Source organism: Macaca thibetana, chromosome 2 (genome assembly GCF_024542745.1).
Source record: "Macaca thibetana thibetana isolate TM-01 chromosome 2, ASM2454274v1, whole genome shotgun sequence".
NCBI classification, from domain to species: domain Eukaryota; kingdom Metazoa; phylum Chordata; class Mammalia; order Primates; family Cercopithecidae; genus Macaca; species Macaca thibetana.
Genome location: NC_065579.1, coordinates 1429653 through 1444146, shown reverse-complemented (window position 1 = coordinate 1444146; position 14494 = coordinate 1429653). Strand labels below are relative to the sequence as shown.

The window sequence follows — 14494 nt, the reverse complement described above, 5'->3', positions numbered from 1 at the left end:
GAATTCCACTCATTCAAAAGCCATGCTCCAGCTGGTAGTTTTCCCCTCGTTGTCCATCATTTTTAGTTTCCCCTTTAAGACTTTTCTGAGCCGGGCGCGGTGGCTTACGCCTGTAATCCCAGCACTTTGGGAGGCCGAGGCGGGTGAATCACCTGAAGTCAGGAGTTCAAGACCAGCCTGGCCAACCTGGAGAAACCCAGTCTCTACTAAAAATACAAAATTAGCCGGGCGTAATGGTGGGCACCTGTAATCCCAGCTACTCAGGAGTCTAAGGCAGGAGAATCGCTTGAACCCAGGAAGTGGAGGTTGCAGTGAGCCGAGACCGGGACATTACACTCCAGCCTGGGCAACAAGAGTGAAACTCTGTCTCATAAAAAAGAAAAAAAAAAGAAAAAAGACTTTTCTGATGGGAAAGTTTGTGTAGATTGTCAGGGGGTTGATGTTGGTGAAGTGTCTAGACAGGCCTTTCTCAAAGGTGGTGTGATTTGAAGGCACTAAATGCGTTCCTGCACTAGGGTGTCTCCTGGCCCTATGATCTAGAGCGCCCGCTTGAGAGGCCACCACACACCCATCTTTCCTTGGGCCCCCGTCAGTCATCTGAGTGGGCAGTGGGTTAAAGTTGAGAGTTGCTGACACCCTGGGTGGTTAATTTGCCTCAACACAGAATTACACACTGAAAGCCTCGCACTGCATGATGGGACCATCTCGGAGGGAGGCTGTGTGGACATGCGGGGGGCATCGCAGCACTGTGGGCCGCTGTGAGGGGGGCCATCCTCCACAGTCACCCTGCTCTCAGGAGCAGGACAGGCTCCTTGCTGTGACTGAGGAGTCCAGTGGCCTGCCAGCCAGAGGGGTGACAGGGGAAGAGACACCCCATCCCTCCTGATTCCTGACCCCATCCTGCCCCAGGACCCTTGGGTCACCGGGGTAAGGGTCACCGTTGGTTCATATCCTACCCCCACCCTCCCCGTGCACCCCTCCCCTCTCCTGCCCCCACCCTCCCAGGACACCCCTCCCCTCTCCAGCCCCCACCCTCCCAGGATACCCCTCCCCTCTCCTACCCCCACCCTCCCCGTGCACCCCTCCGCTCTCCTGCCCCCACCCTCCCAGGACACCCCTCCCCTCTCCTACACCCACCCTCCCAGGACACCCCTCCCCTTTTCTGCCCCCACCCTCCCCTCTCCTACCCCCGCCCTCCCCGTGCACCCCTCCCCTCTCCTGCCCCCGCCCTCCCCGTGCACCCCTCCCCTCTCCTACCCCCACCCTCCCCGTGCACCCCTCCCCTCTCCTGCCCCCCGCCCTCCCCGTGCACCCCTCCCCTCTCCTACCCCCACCCTCCCAGGACACCCCTCCCCTCTCCAGCCCCCACCCTCCCAGGATACCCCTCCCCTCTCCTACCCCCACCCTCCCTGTGCACCCCTCCCCTCCTCCTGCCCCCCCACCCTCCCAGGACACCCCTCCCCTCTCCTACACCCACCCTCCCAGGACACCCCTCCCCTTTTCTGCCCCCCCCCACCCTCCCCATGCACCCCTCCTCTCTCCTACCCCCCCACCCCTCCCCCTCCTCCTACCCCCGCCCTCCCAGGACACCCCTCCCCTCTCCTGCCCCCACCCTCCCAGGACACCCCTCCCCTTTTCTGCCCCCACCCTCCCCCCGTGCACCCCTCCTCTCTCCTACCCCCACCCTGCCCGTGCACCCCTCCTCTCTCCTACCCCCACCCTCCCCATGCACCCCTGCCCTCTCCTACCCCCACCCTCCCCTCTCCTACCCCCCCCCGCCCTCCCAGGACACCCCTCCCCTCTCCTCCTACCCCCACCCTCCCAGGACACCCCTCCCCTCTCCAGCCCCCACCCTCCCCGTGCACCCCCCCCCCCTCTCCTGCCCCCACCCTCCCAGGACACCCCTCCCCTTTTCTGCCCCCCACCCTCCCCGTGCACCCCTCCTCTCTCCTACCCCCACCCTGCCCGTGCACCCCTCCTCTCTCCTACCCCCACCCTCCCCATGCACCCCTGCCCTCTCCTACCCCCACCCTCCCCTCTCCTACCCCCCGCCCTCCCAGGACACCCCTCCGCTCTCTAGCCCCCACCCTCCCCGTGCACCCCTGCCCTCTCCTACCCCCACCCTCCCCTCTCCTACCCCCACCCTCCCAGGACACCCCTCCCCTCTCCTACCCCCACCCTCCCCGTACACCCCTCCCCTCTCCTACCCCCACCCTCCCAGGACACCCCTCCCCTCTGCTGAGATCCAGACTCCTTTTCATCTGGGACAAGCTCTTTATTCACTGTGGAAGACATGGCTTGGAGGGCTAATACCCAATGGACAGGGCATGCGGTCAAGGCAACTCATCATAACGAAATCGAAGAATTGCAGCCAAAAGTTCCCTCTGGGGAGGGGAGGGGCAGGAGATGAGCATGGGCTGAGATTAGAGGAAGCAAAAGTCACTGAGGGCTGTGGGGTAGGGTGAGGGAGAGGAGCCAAAGCATACCCCCAAACTAAACAGCCTGCTCAGTGTTCTGTCTCAGTGTTTGTCGTCTTTACCATAAGCTACAGTCTGTCCGGGCTCGGTGGCTCACGCCTGTAATTCCAGCACTTTGGGAAGCTGAGGCAGGCAGATCACTTGAGACCAGGAGTTTAAGACCAGCCTGGCCAACATGGTGAAACCCCGTCTCTACCAAAAATACAAAAATTAGCTGGGCATGGTGGTGGGCGGCTGTAGTCCCAGCTACTGGGGAGGCTGAGGCAGAAGAATCGCTTGAACCCGGGAGGTGGAGGTTGCAGTGAGCTGAGATCGCACCACTGCTCCAGCCTCGGCGACAGAGCGAGACTTCGTCTCCAACAAAAAAAAAAACTACGGTCTGAAAAAATAGAAAACACTCGACAAACCAAGTTTCTAAAAAAATTTTGAGTTCCTAAGTTATAAAACTGTTTTTAAAAGGATATCATGAAGATGAAATATAGGATAGTGGTTCCTAGGAAGGAATCCAGAAAGAAGGCAGGATTGGAGAGGACACACCTGGAGCATCAATGATGTGATGGGTAATGACATATGTTTTACAATTGGTTGTGTTTACATGGGTGTTAATTATCCCACACAAGTTACACATATAGTTTACTCATTATGTTTAATTCTTTTTTAATGCAATTTTTTTTTTTTTTTTGAGACAGTGTCTCGATCTGTGGTCCAGGCTGGAGTGCAGTGGTGTTATCTTGGCTCACTGCAACCTCTGCCTCCCAGGTTCAAGCGATTCTCCTGCCTCAGCCTCCTGAGTAGCTGGGATTACAGGTGCACACCACCACGCCTGGCTAAGTTTTGTATTTTTAGTAGAGATGGCGTTTCGCCATGTTGGCCAGGCTGTTTTGAACTCCTGACCTCAAGTGATCTGCCCGCCTTGGCCTCCCACAGTGCTGGGATTACAGACATAAGCCACCATGCCTGGCCTTTGATGCAAATTTTAAAAATATAATTTCAACTTTTGAGATTCGGGGATACATACGCAGGTTTGTTCCATGTGTCTATTGTGTGATGTTGAGGTTAGGGTATGAGTAATTCCCGTCACTCAGGTAGTGAGCTCAGTACCTATAGATAGTTTTTCAGCCCTGGCCCTCCCCCAATGTTTAATTCTTTGTGCTCTGAAATATTTCATTATTTATGTGTGATGTAAAGTAATCCCCCCTTATCTGCAGCTTTGCTTTCCAAGGTTTTAGCTATCTGTGGTCAACTGCAGTTCAAAAAACTTACATGAAATATTTTCAATGAGAAAGACCACATCCACATAACTTTTATTACAGTATATTGTTACAACTGTTCTATTTTATTATTGTTGTTGTGAACTTCTTACTGTGTCTAATTTATAAATTAAACTTTACTATAGGTACGTATGTATACGAAAAAGCATAGTACAGACAGTCCTCTACTTATGAAGGTTTGACTTCTAATTTTCCAACTTTACGACAAGTTTCTAGGGACCTAACTCCATCATAAGTTAACTCCTTACACGTTATGATAGGATTACGGTTTCTACTGAATACTCATTGCTTTTGCACCGCATAAAGTCAAAAGTAAGTTGGGGCCGGGCGCGGTGGCTCACACCTGTAATCCCAACATTTTGGGAGGTGGAGGTGGGAGGATCACTTGAGGCCAGGAGTTTGAGACCAGCTTGAGCAACATAGTAAGACCCTGTCTCTACAGAACTAAAAAGTTAGCCAGGTATGGTGGCGCATGCCTGCGGTCTCAGCTACCCGAGAGACTGAGGTGGGAGGATCGCCTGAGCCCAGATCAGGGCTGCAGTGAACAATGATTGTGCACTGCACTCCAGCCTGGGTGACAGAGCAAGACCCTCCCTCAAAATAAATAAATAAATAAATAAATAAATTAAAAAAAAAAAAAAAAAAATCCTAAGTTGAACCATTGTGAGTCAGGTACTGTCTACTATGTTGCCAGCATTAAATGCCTTTTGGACTTAGGATATTTTGACTTAGAATGGGTTTATAGGAGAACGACCCCATGATAAGTGGAGAAGCATCTGAATATACAAGGTTTGGTATGATCTGTGGTTTCAGGTATCTGCTGAAGCTCTTGGAACATATCCGCTGCAGATATGGAGGACTACTGCGTGTGTGTGTACGTACATATACACATATATACACACATTATACATTATATGTGTGTATGTGTGTGTGCATATATAGAGAGAGCCTCTGATCCATATCATATATATATATATATATATATATATATATATATATATATATATATAAAATTTCCTTCCTCCCTTCCCTTCCCTTCGCCTGCCTGCCTGCCTGCCTACCTGCCTCCCTTCTCTCGCTCTCACTCTCGCTCTGTCACCCAGGTTGGAGTGCAGTGGCGTGATCTGGGCTCACTGCCACGTCTGCCTCTCGGGCTCCAGTGATTTTCCTGCCTCAAGCTCCTGAGTAGCTTGGATTACAGGTGCCTGCCACCACGCCCAGCCTTTTTTTTTTTTTTGAGACGGAGTCTCACTCTGTTGCCCAGGCTGGAGTGCAGTGGCATAATCTTGGCTCACTGCAAGCTCTGCCTCCCAGGTTCATGCCATTCTCCTGCCTCAGCCTCCCGAGTAGCTGGGACCACAGGCACCCGCCACCACGCCCGGCTAATTTTTTTGTATTTTTAGTAGAGATGGGGTTTCACTATGTTGGCTAGGCTGGTCTCGAACTCCTGACCTCATGATCCACCCACCTCAGCCTCCCAAAGTGCTGGGATTACAGGTATGAGCCACTGTGCCCAGCCTATATACACATATTTCTGATTAAGTGCAAAGCAATGTGTTATAGGAGTGTCAAGAGCCTAAAGGGGCCAAGTGCAGTGACTCATGCCTGTAATCCCAGTACTTTGGGAGTCTGAGGTGGGAGGGCCCTTGAGCCAAGGAGTTTGAGACCAGCCTGGGCCACATAAGGAGACCTCACCTGTATTACATTTTTTTTTTTTTTTTTCCTGAGACGGACTTTCACTCTTGTTGTCCAGGCTGGAGTGCAGTGGTGCGATCTCGGCTCACTGCAACCTCTGCCTCCTGGGTTCAAGTGATTCTTCTGCCTCAGCCTTCTGAGTAGCTGGGATTACAGGCATGCACCACCACACCCGGCTAGTTTTGTATTTTTAGTAGAGACGGGGTTTCACCATGTTGGCCAGGCCAGTCTTGAACTCCTGACCTCAGGTCATATGCCCACCTCAGCCTCCCAAAGTGCTGGGATTACAGGCGTGAGCCACCACACCCGGCCAAAAATAAATTTTTTAAAATTAAAAATAAATAAATAAAGAGTCTTAAGGGGAGCCAGACATGTAACAGAACTGCACAGTGGCAACAGGCCACTTCCTGGGGATGTCATGACGCTGAGTTTTTTCAGATCCACATTGACGTGCGTCTGCCCAAATATTACTAGTCCTGTTTTAATTCATATTTATTTATATGTATGAGCTCCACTCTGGTTGCCCAGGTTGGAGTGCAACGGCAAGATCTCTGCTCATTGCAACCTCTGCCTCCTGGGCTCAAGCGATTCTCCTACATCAGCCTCCGGAGTAGCTGGGATTACAGGTGCCTGCCACCACGTCTGGCAAATTTTTTGTATTTTTAATAGAGACGAGGTTTCACCATGTTGATCAGGCTGGTCTCAAACTCCTGACATCAGGTAATCCACCTGCCTTGGCCTCCCAAAGTGCTGGGATTACCACATTTGGGTAATTGCAAGTTTTTAAATTGATTTTTTATTGTGGTAAAGTATGTAACATCAAATTTGTCTTTTTAACCATTTTAAAGTGTACAATTCAGTGACAGTAATTACATTTGCAATGATGTACAACCATTACCATTATCTATTTCCAAAACTTTTCTTCACCCCAAACAGAAAGTCTGTAACCATTAAACTGTGGGCAGTGGCCCAAATCTGGTCGTAGCTACTCTGGAGGCTCAGGCTGGAGGATCATTTGAGCCCAGGAGTTGAAGACCAGCTGGGGCAACATATTGAGACTGCATCTCTAAAAAACCCCCAAAACCACTGGGCGTGGTGGCTCACGCCTGTAATCCCAGCACTTTGGGAGGCCGAGGCAGGTGGATTACCTGAGGTCAGGAGTTCAAAACCAGCCTGGCCAACATGGTGAATCCCCATCTCTACTAAAAATACAAAAATTAGCCAGGCGTGGTGGCGGACGCCTATAGTCCCAGCTACTTGGCAGGAGAATTGCTTGAGCCCGGGAGGCAGAGGTTGCAGTGAGCTGAGATCGTGCTACTGCACTCCAGCCCGGGTGACAAGAATTAGACTCTTCTCAAAAAAAACCAAAAAAACAAAAAAAAAAACCCCAAACCTCTGTAACCATTAAACGATAACTCCCCATTCTGTCCTCCCCACAGTCCCTGGTAACCTCCAATCTACTTTCTTTCTCTGTAAATTTGTTATTTTGAATATTTCATATAAGTGGAATCAATATTTGTCCTTTAGTGTCTGGCTTATTTCATTTAGCATGATTTTTTTTTTTTTTTTTTTTTTTGAGATGGAGTCTCGCTCTGTCGCCCAGGCTGGAGTGCAGTGGCGCGATCTCGGCTCACTGCAAGCTCTGCCTCCCGGGTTCACGCCATTCTCCTGCCTCAGCCTCCCGAGTAGCTGGGACTACAGGCGCCCACAACCGCGCCCGGCTAATTTTTTGTATTTTTAGTAGAGACGGGGTTTCACCGTGGTCTCGATCTCCTGACCTTGTGATCCACCCGCCTCGGCCTCCCAAAGTGCTGGGATTACAGGCGTGAGCCACTGCGCCCGGCCTGATTTTTTTTTTTGAGATGGAGTCGCTTGCTCTTGTCACCCAGGCTGGAGTACAGTCGCGTGATCTCGGCTCACTGCAGCCTCTGCCTCTTGGGTTCAAGCGATTTTCCTGCCTCAACCTCCGAGTAGCTGGGATTATAGGCAAGCACCCAGCCGACATTTAAATTTTAAGCAGTCTGATTAATCATGTTTTGTGGATTGTGCTTTTTGCATTTTATTAAGAAACCTTTATCTAACCCAAGGTCCCAGTGTTTTTGTTTTATTCTAGAAATTTTATAAAGCTTTTAGACCCATGCTCCATTTCAAGTGAATTTTTGAATCTGTTATGAAGTAACAGTGAAGGTAGTTTTGTTTTGCATATGTATTGTTCCAGCACCATTTGTGGAAGAGACTTTTTCCCACTGAATTGTTATCTTCTTAAAAAATCATTTATCGGCCGGGCGCGGTGGCTTACACCTGTAATCCCAGCACTTTGAGAGCCCAAGGTGGGTGGACCACAAGGTCAGGAGATCAAGACTGTCCTGGCTAACACGGTGAAACCCCGTCTCTACTAAAAATACAAAAATTAGCCAGGCGTGCTGGCGGGCACCTGTAATCCCAGCTACTTGGGAGGCTGAGGCAGGAGAATCGCTTGAACCCAGGAGGTGGAGGTTGCAGTGAGCCAAGATCACGCCACTGCACTCCAGCCTGGGTGACAGAGTGAGACTCCATCTCAAGAAAAAAAAAAAATCATTTGTCATGGATTGGGTCTATTTCTGAGCTCCAGCCTGTTCCAGTAGTCCAGTAGTCCATATATGTTTCCTTACGCGGTGACTTCAGTGTCTTCAGTTACTGTAGCTTTATAAGTCTTGAAATCACATGGCGTAAGTTCTCCAGCTTTGTTTTTCAAAATTCCTTTGGCTAATCTTCAAAATTGTTTTGCATTTCCATATAAATTTGGATTCAGGTTGTCAATTTCTATAACAAAACTCTCCTAGGATTTTGACTGAGATTGCTTTAAATCTATGCATCAATTTAGGGAGAACATGTTAGCAATTTTGAGTCTTCTGGTTCAGGAGCATGGTATGTGTCTCCGTTTATTTAGGTCTCCATTAATTTTCTCAGCAATGCTTTGCAATTCTTACTATATAGGTCTTGCAGATATTTTGTTAAATTCATCCATATGTATTATATTTTTATGCTATTGTAAATATATTTTAATTTCAATCCTCAATTTGTCATTGCTTGTATATAGAAATACAATAGAATAGAATTTTTGTATATTAATCTTTTATTCTATGACCTTGCTAAACTCACCTGTTAGTTCTAATAATGTTTAGGATTTTCTACATAATGTGATCACATTATCTGTGAATAATAACAATGTTACTTTTTTTTTTTTGAGATGGAGTCTTGCTGTGTCACCCACCCAGACTGGAGTACAGTGGCATGATCTCAGCTCATTGCAACCTCCGCCTCCCGGGTTCAAGCAATTCTCCTGCCTCAGCCTCCCCAGTAGCTGGATTACAAGCGCCTGCCACCATGCTTGGCTAATTTTTGTATTTTTAGTAGAGACAGGGTTTCACCATGTTGGCCAGGCTGGTCTTCAACTCCTGACCTCATGATCTGCCCGCCTCGGGCTCCCAAAGTGCTGGGATTACAGGCGTGAACCACCACGCCTGGCCGGCAATGTTACTTCTTTCTTTCCTATCTGTATGGCTTTTGCTTCCTTTTATTTTCGTACTGCGCTGGCTAGGACCGGCGCAAAGCTGAATAGAAGTGGGGACAGGCCGGGCACGGTGGCTCAAGCCTGTAATCCCAGCACTTTGAGAGGCCGAGACGGGCGGATCACGAGGTCAGGAGATCGAGACTATCCTGGCTAATATGGTGAAACCCCGTCTCTACTAAAAAATACAAAAAACTAGCCGGGCGAGGTGGCGGGCGCCTGTAGTCCCAGCTACTCGGGAGGCTGAGGCAGGAGAATGGCGGGAACCCGGGAGGCGGAGCTTGCAGTGAGTTGAGATCCAGCCACTGCACTCCAGCCTGGGCGACACAGCGAGACTCCGTCTCAAAAAAAAAAAAAAAAAAAAAGAAGTAGGGACAATGGACATCATGAAGCCACCTTTAAACATTTCTTTTTGTTGGATAGAAATAATCACTGGCTGTAATAGAGGCATAAACAAAATATGATGGAATGCAAACTATGTATGTGTGGACAGGGGTTAGCAGAAAAGGAAACAATTAAATCCTAGTCCCTGGGGAAGATTCCTAAGGAGCAGAGTTTTTAAGCCGGTTGCTTGGCTCATTGGTCTGTCCCTGGAAGGTGGCGGTTTCTGTAGTATTTCCCCCAGCCATCACATGCTGCTGGAGTTCCCTTCCCCATCCCCCGACAGCAGCGCTGCCCCGACTCCTATCTGTCCCAGAATGCTGTCCTCTCCCTGCATGCCAGCACGCTCACGGGCTCACGGACCATCCCCCGACAGCAGCGACAGCAGCGCTGCCGCGACTCTCTCTCTGTTCCAGAATGCTGTCCTCTCCCTGCACGCCTGCAAGCTCACGGACTTGCTCCCGTATCCTGGGGCTGAGCCTTGGGACTGCAGCCCTGTTTGCTGCTGGGGCCAACATGGCACTCCTCTTTCCTAACTGGGATGTGACCTACCTGTTGAGGGGCCTCATTGGCAAGCACGCCATGCTGGGAACTGGGCTCTGGGGAGGAGGCCTCATGGTAAGTGTCTGGGGTTCCCTGAACGCGAACTCTCAAAGAGATCCCGGAGGGGGAGCAGGAAGGTGGCACGGGAAGTGTTTTGATTCCTTGCAGTAAAGTTTATTCTAACAAGCTGGTCTTGGATCTGCAGAAGCTTTAAGAGACAGGAAGACTAACTTGGGACCAGGCAGGTCAGGTGTGAAAGTTAACATCCACACATCACAGCGTTAGATCAGGCTAGTCATCCAACTGTGGGTCCCCGGAGTCAGAGTCAAGAGGACAACTGAGTTCATGGGAGGTGCCCAGCCACTCTATTTCAACAGCTGTGGGCAGCACCTAGAAACAGCTGGCAAAGTAAATTTCCCCATCTCAACATTCTTCTCTCTCCTGCAGGTACTCACTGCCGCTATCCTCATCTCCTTGATGGGCTGGAGATACGGCTGCTTCAGTAAGAGTGGGCTCTGTCGAAGCGTAAGCACCAGATTCCACTCTTCTAACACCGAGAATGTCTCCACCTCTATTACTCTAGAGGCAGGATGGTAAAGAGGCAGTTTTGGTCTTGGGGCCTGAAGTCAGGTCCTCACTGTGACCCTCAGTAATGCTAAGTTCTTTGGCAAGTTGCTTCATCTTTCCAGTTTCAGGCTTTCATCTGTAAAATGGGAGCTGAGCAAGTCAAGGGAGTAGTGCTTAGTGAAGCCCAGATGTCTGTACCAGTGGGAGGAACTGTTATTCTCTTAGTGTGCTGGGCAATATGGACTGAGTTATGACACTGTAATCGTGTCATTGATGGAAATTTTCCTAGTTATTTTAACTAATATTTTCTTAGAACAGGAAACTTTTCCAGAGATCATCTAATCACTAGATTCTAATCTAACCCCTCCATTTTACAGATAAACTGAGGCCCAGAATAAATTTGTAACTTATTAATTATAGCAGCAACTGTATAAACTTGAAAGATCTCAGTATATGTGTGTAACACACACACACACACACTCGGTCTCAGACATGAATCTGTGGCCTTACGGTAACTCCATAGCCTGCTCTGATATCTGCAGCCCACGTGTTGGGAAGCCCACTGACTCAGTGACATGTTAAAAAATTAAATATAGGCTGTGCACGGTGGCTCACGCCTGTAATCCCAGCACTTTGGGAGGCCGACATGGGTAGATCACCTGAAGTCAGGAGTCCGAGACCAGCCTGGCCAACATGGTGAAACCCTGTCTCTACCAAAAATACAAAAATTAGCCGGGTGTGGTGGTGGGGGCCTGTAATCCCAGCTACTTGGGAGGCTGAGGCAGGAAAATCGCTTGAACCCGAGAGGCGGAGGTTGCAGTGAGCCGAGATGGCGCCACTGCACTCCAGCCTGGGCGACAGAGCTAGACTCCGTCTCTAAATAAATAAACACTTGCACATTTCTTTCACTGTCCTCATTCATGCACTGTCTGTTCTCAGTCCCGTCTGGTTTTCCGAGGCACGTAGTTCTGACACTGAATGTGCATCAGAACCACCTGGAGGGCTTTTGCCAGCACATGGACTGCTGGGCTCCTCCCCAGAGCTTCTGATTCAGGAGTCAGGGGGAGGAGGAAGTTTTGCATTTCTAACAAGTTCTCAGGTGATGTAATGCAGCTGGACAGGGACCCCATTTTGGGAACCACTGCCCTAGGCTTACTAGTTCATCTTGAATCTTTTAACTCAGAGTCAAAACTTACTATACACCTTTCTCCAGTCCCTCCCCAACTCCAAACCAGCTTGACATCAATGGGAAGATGACTCCATGACTCTGAAGAAAAACGCTATGTAGGTGTTATTCAGATTTTTAAAATACACATTTTTGGAGGAGGGAGAAAAATATCTAGAACCCTAAGAAAGAATTCAATATGGGCCGGGCACAGTGGCTCACACCTGTAATCCCAGCAGTTTGGGAGGCTGAAGCAGGCGGATCACAAGGTCCGAGACCAGCCTGACCAACACGGTGAAACCCCGTCTCTACTAAAAATACAAAAATTAGCTGGGTGTGGTGGCGCACACTTGTAGTCCCAGTTACTCGGGAGGCTGAGGCAGGAGAATTGCTTGAACCCAGAGGCAGAGGTTGTCGTGAGCTGAGATCGCGCCACGGCACTCCAGCATGGGCAACAAGAGTGAAGCTCCATCTCAAAAAAGGAGGGAGGGAGGGAGGAAGGCAGGCAATATAGAAGCAGGCTAGAAACCTGTCAAGGAAGGAAACCCAGTTATTTTCTGGGAGGGCAGTGAGGGCACACACTGATCGCCACGGGAGCTCTTGGCTGGAGAAATGCAGCAACAGAAGTGGAGTCATTTCAGAGTCTGACTGCAGCTCCTCTCTCGCTGTTTCTCTCCCTGTTTCTCTCCCGTCTTTCCCTCCCTCCCACTTCTCTCCTTCCCTTCTTTCCTCCTTCTTTCCCTCCTTCCTTCCCTGCCTTCCTTCTTTTTATCCTTGATTTGAAAAAGGAAAATCAAAGTTGGGAGCCTGGAACTTTTGAAAATGCACCTTTTCCTCAGAAGAGTCAGAGGCGGGCCTGTGATCACCTGCCTCTTTAGCTCAGAGGCTGAATGGCTGTAATCCGCAAAAGGTTTGTGATGCCAACCTGCCGAGCAGCTCAGGTGAACTTGCTGAGTCAGGGAGATCCGGGGCCAAGAGTCTGCGATTCTCCTTCTTGGTCCTTTCTCTCCCAGCCCTTCCTGGCTCTACCTGGAAACCGCTCACTGGCCTCCCCACTGTAGGTGATGCTTCTATCTTGTGTGCCATGGATAGAATTCTCCCCCGTGACAGGACAGAAGAACGCCTGAGACCAGAGATGTTAGACCTGTGCAGACCGCCCCACAGGCTCCCCAGCCGCGACCCCGTCTCAGCTCGCCGTTTCTCCTTCCCTCCGCAGGTGCTTACTGCTCTGTTGTCAAGTGGCCTGGCTTTACTTGGAGCCCTGATTTGCTTTGTCACTTCTGGAGCTGCTCTGAAAGATGGTCCTTTTTGCATGTTTGACACTTCATCCTTCAATCAGACACAAGCTTGGAAATATGGTTACCCATTCAAAGACCTGCATAGTAGGTAAATGGGTGGAGGCTCGGGCTTAGTCTTTTCAGAGAGAGGGAGAGACAAAAAGACACACAGATGAACTACAAGTTCCTTTGGGTCACACATCCTAGCATCTTGCTCCTCTGATGCTCAGAAAATTGCAAAGGCAGCAGGAATGGTCACCCTCAGGAGCCCAGTCCCATGACCCAGTCAGGAGAGGCTCCCGTTTTCTACTGGGGTTGCCTGTTTGGCTTTCCTTACTTATTGCCCGACCCCTGGTCTCCTGATTCTTTGGGATAGGAATTATCTGTATGACCGTTTGCTCTGGAACTCCGTCTGCCTGGAGCCCTCTACCGCTGTTGTCTGGCATGTGTCCCTCTTCTCCGCCCTTCTGTGCATCAGCCTGCTCCAGCTTCTCCTGTTGGTCGCTCACGTCATCAACAGCCTCCTGGGACTTTTCTGCAGCCTCTGTGAGAAGTGACAGGCAGAACCTTCTGGGCCTTTTCTGCAGCCTCTGTGAGAAGTGACAGGCAGAACCTTCTGGGCCTTTTCTGCAGCCTCTGTGAGAAGTGACAGGCAGAACCTTCTCGTTCAAGCCGGGGTGTTTTCATCATTGGTTGCCTGAATCCTTTCTACAAGGAGTGGGTACAAATTACAAACAAACTTTCCCTTTGGGTATCTCTGGAGAAATAATGACAAAAAAATTCACTGCATGTCGGTTGAATGACAGAATGCATTTTAAATCACATTGTAATCTTCCAGGTGATCCATGGATAGGACAAATAACTAAGTCTTTATAATTGTGTAGGAATGTGTAGTTCATAAAATACCCTCCAGCCAGGATCTCCTTTCAGCTTCTTGACAATCCCATACAACTGGCCGCTTGTTACACGTCGAGAAGCTGAGGCTCACAGAGGGCGGCAGGCTTGCTACACAAAAGCACACAGTGAAATTCAGGTGAAGTCAGCACCCGACCCCCATCTCCTGTTCTTCTGTTGTTGTTGAGACAGGGTCTTGCTCTGTTCCCCTGGCTGGAGTACAGTGGCACAACCATAGCTTACTGTAACCTGGAACCCATGCATTCAAGCAATCCTCCTGCCTCAGCCTCTGACCAGCTGGGACTAGAGGCACACACCACTATACCTGGCTGATTTTAACTTTTGTACGGATGCAATCTTGCTACATTGCCCAGTCTGGTCTTGAACTCCTGACCTCAAGTGATCCTCCCACCTTGGTCTCCCAAAGTGCTGGATGACAGGCGTGAGTCACTGTGCTGGGCCCCAACCCCCATCTTCTAAATTCAAGTTCTCCAGTTATTATGGACTAAATAGTGTTTCCTCCAAATCCGTAGGTTGAAGCCCTGACTCCCAGTGTGACAGTCTTTGGTGATGGCACTTTTTTTTTTTCTTTTTTTTGAGACAGTCTCGCTCTGTCACCCAGGCTGGAGTGCAGTGGCAAGATCTCGGCTCACTGCAACCTCCACCTCCCAGGT

The 14494-nt window shown here is 49.9% G+C and overlaps 1 protein-coding gene across 1 annotated transcript; it reads left to right on the top strand.

The window, feature by feature from the left end:
• The first annotated feature begins 3959 nt into the window (after nt 1-3959).
• On the top strand, nt 3960-13675 carry TM4SF19 (transmembrane 4 L six family member 19). The gene is made up of 6 exons (XM_050779216.1): nt 3960-4060; nt 4562-4622; nt 9791-9992; nt 10365-10442; nt 12866-13035; nt 13303-13675. Exons 2-6 carry the CDS (start codon nt 4600-4602, stop codon nt 13481-13483), a joined length of 654 nt encoding a protein of 217 aa, XP_050635173.1. The 5' UTR covers nt 3960-4060; nt 4562-4599; the 3' UTR covers nt 13484-13675.
• Nucleotides 13676-14494: the final 819 nt, after the last annotated feature.